Below are 3,279 nucleotides of genomic sequence, written 5' to 3'. Positions count from 1 at the left end.
ACTCTGGGATGATTTTAGCCAAAAAAAAGATATCAAACTCTGGTATTCAACCTTTGTGGAAATATTGGTTTGAGAACAGCTCAACAAATGCTAAATTCTCTTATGTGTAACTACTTATATTGTTTTCGCATGACTACATCGCAGAAAGATTTAACTGCTGATCTCCTATGTATATATATTCATTTATGACAGTGGCGTGAAAAACTGATCGTTTATCAGAATTCTGCATCATTATCTATGCAAGTGTTTCACGAACGCCAACAAGAAAAGTAATGACTTATATTCTACTTATCACAAAAAAAAAGAAGTAAATAAACAAATTATTTCTATTCACTGAAATTAATTCTTGTAACGTATATAATACATTTATATGTGGTTGATTGATTATACCGGTGAGTATTCAGTGACATCGTTTTATCATTTTATGGGGCACATGCTGCCTGGAATTAGCTTGTAATACCAGTTACAAAATTTTGTACTATTTAATCTATATCTATAGATTTTACGTATACGTGTTGCAGAATCAACGTTTGATATGTCTCAATAGACACATACAGACTGTTATTGTGTGGACATGAATGCTACTTGTTTGTCAGTTATTTCATTTAAACTATTTGTTGTAGTATGAAACAGTGGATTACCACCTTCCCTGTGGTGCTTTCCTGTAGGGGTTGTGATGGGCAATGAAATGGAGCCGTTCTTGTGACTTAAGCGTATAACTTGCGATTGTTTTTAACAGCCAGCCAGAGTCGTAGAACTCGTTTCATTGCTCAGAAGAAGCACATACGTGCGCCAGACAGTCTGGTTGTGTTGACATAAACTCGCGTCAGAAGGGTCTTTCGAATCTTCGAGATCGATAAATTCATGGCAGTGCTAATAATGTAGGATATACGATAATTGTTTAGGACCACACCTTCTATTACCCGGAAATGAGTGCACAGTTGTTGGTAGAATTTTATAAGAATATGAGATAGGAACTGGGGAATTTTTACTTCCCTGAATGATGGAACAGGTGAGTACACACTTGATTTTTCTAACTCTGTATATATGTTTTGCAAAGTATACAAATACTATATTACCTGGGCGGGTTTTAAAGTTCACGTACTTATGGTTACATATACAAATTCATATTGGAATACACTACCCTATCTCGGAAATGTGTATCATTCATAATCAAACGGTTCTGTTTTCTTCCAAGATCTCAGCGATGTTTCGTGTACTAAAGAAAACTGTATTTTACAGTAAGATCCTCAATATTATGAGATCAGCAAACATTTCCTTTAAGGTTTTGTGCTGTTTTTTTGAAAGGCTACTGAAGAACTGTATTATGAACTAGCAAAATGGCATATTTTATATTTGATATGATGATTACTTCATCTGTAATGGAGTCTCGCATATTAGCATAGTTTCATGATCAGAGAATTTGGTTACAAGTCGAATGGAAAACATAAATATTTTCAGTTCTGGATACACCCAAACTTTTTAATTTTTTTTTTTAACAAAAACTTTTATTCAGTCGCTGCTGACTAAATATATACTTTTTTTGTTGATAGTAATATCGAATAAAAAGCTATCGGCCATATAACCATGAGATGAAATGCTTTTGTTTTAATATTACAGGCATGTTCTTCTATTATCTGTTCTATAGGGTATTGCATGTTAATAATTTTACACGTATATGACATAGACACATATCTTCACTGGTATAAAACAATTCATGGTTTATATATTTATATCAGTATAGTTGTATTCAGTAAAGTTAATTTAATAATATACTCTAATGGGTTTAGTTCCATGCAAAAACTGGACATCAAAAAATAATGTTGGGCTAAAATACATTTGTTTCAACATTTTAAATCACTTTGATAAAATATACCTTTACTTACCGTTCTGAAAAATAAGGTTTGAGAAACAAACATGTTGTACTTTAATCAAATACAGGACTTTACGAAACAAACTGAAAAAAGTTAATTTTATAATCCACTCTATAATACACGTTTCTTTCAAGTTTTCAATGACTGTGTAAGGTAAGGCATAATAATTATTTTGTTCACATAAAAAAATTAAAAAAAGGTTATTGTGCTTGCACGTGTGAATTGCGTCATACATTTGACATACCTATCTGGTGCCTTCTCCCCACGCCCTTTGATTGTAGTCATTAAACCTAGGGGTATGTTATGTCCGTTTTTAAAATACATAAGGAGTGTGGGTATTATCAGACTTAACTAAAATTTACACTACCAGTAATAATTTACGTGTCAGTTTTTTATGTTTTATATAAACGTCTATCTAGATATAGATCAAGGGTTCATTCGAAAGCTAATTGAGAAGTGTAACTACAACATAATCAAAATGTGATTGCCTTTAACCCCTGGTGGAAAGTTAGGTTTTATTTGAATCTGTCAATTTCTTTATACGAAAGTGTTTTTGCTTAATATTATACCTTTATTGTACTCGTAAATGTTTAGTCTTTCAATTTATTTCGGTTTGTGTAACCTGTTCTCATTATTTGTACATTTTAGCTTATGAACATTGATTTAAATCAATATTTGTCTTAAGATAAAATATTTTAATAATAGTTTATGTTTTTGATCAATTTAAATACATCTTCAGTAAATGCTGTGGACCTCAGACCGATTCTAATTTCCATAGAGTATAATAACATGTATTCTCTTATGTCGTAAGAAAAAACATTATCTTCACATTCCACTCGAAACAAGTTTTATTACAGTGGTCACATTGTTCTTGTCTACTTGGAACTTCAACCCACTGATTAGTAGTATATCTTTTGGCAATCACCATAAAAAACGATTATTTGTTCATTGTTCCGTCAGATACGAAGATAGTGTTTAAAATTTAGAAACAGTCTATTGCAAGTTATCGGTGTTTGGCGGGAGAGGGGGGGGGGTAATTCGTTTTCCAGAAACGTATTGTTGCGTCAGTGAGTCACATGACTACTGTGACGCCACGTTTCTAGAGCTATCCTGTACCTTGGCGAGTGCTCTAGTATTTACTAGATAGGGTAGTCTGGTATATATAAGAGGGTAATGTAATGTGTGTGTAGACAGTGAGTATTTGATCTGCAGTCAGAAGTATTATTGAGCACGTTCGTTGTTATAGCGTTTGTTTAGCGCGATTGTTGAAGTTGAGTGTATCGGTAAAGTTATATTCGGAAAGAATAAACCAGTTTTATTAAGAAATGACTTGTGTCGCTTAAGTTTCGTCGGAACGAAGTTACGGAAAGTTAATTAACGAACGGAGACGTAACAAATTGGTGTC

At 32.8% G+C, this 3,279-nt stretch overlaps 1 protein-coding gene across 4 annotated transcripts in view; it reads left to right on the top strand.

The window, feature by feature from the left end:
* The first annotated feature begins 777 nt into the window (after window positions 1-777).
* LOC106478095 (restin homolog) overlaps window positions 778-3,279 on the top strand; it is a 139,184-nt gene continuing 136,682 nt past the window's right edge. For all 4 annotated transcript variants that reach the window (XM_022381547.1, XM_022381557.1, XM_022381552.1 and 1 more), the window contains exon 1: window positions 778-1,012. In XM_022381547.1, the coding sequence (XP_022237255.1) occupies window positions 1,001-1,012 (12 nt within the window). In that variant the 5' untranslated portion in view covers window positions 778-1,000. The remainder of the gene's footprint in view (window positions 1,013-3,279) is intronic.

This window comes from Limulus polyphemus, unplaced genomic scaffold, assembly GCF_000517525.1.
Source record: "Limulus polyphemus unplaced genomic scaffold, Limulus_polyphemus-2.1.2 Scaffold8, whole genome shotgun sequence".
Classification (NCBI taxonomy): Eukaryota; Metazoa; Arthropoda; class Merostomata; order Xiphosura; family Limulidae; genus Limulus; species Limulus polyphemus.
This window is presented reverse-complemented; position numbering and strand designations above follow the sequence as displayed.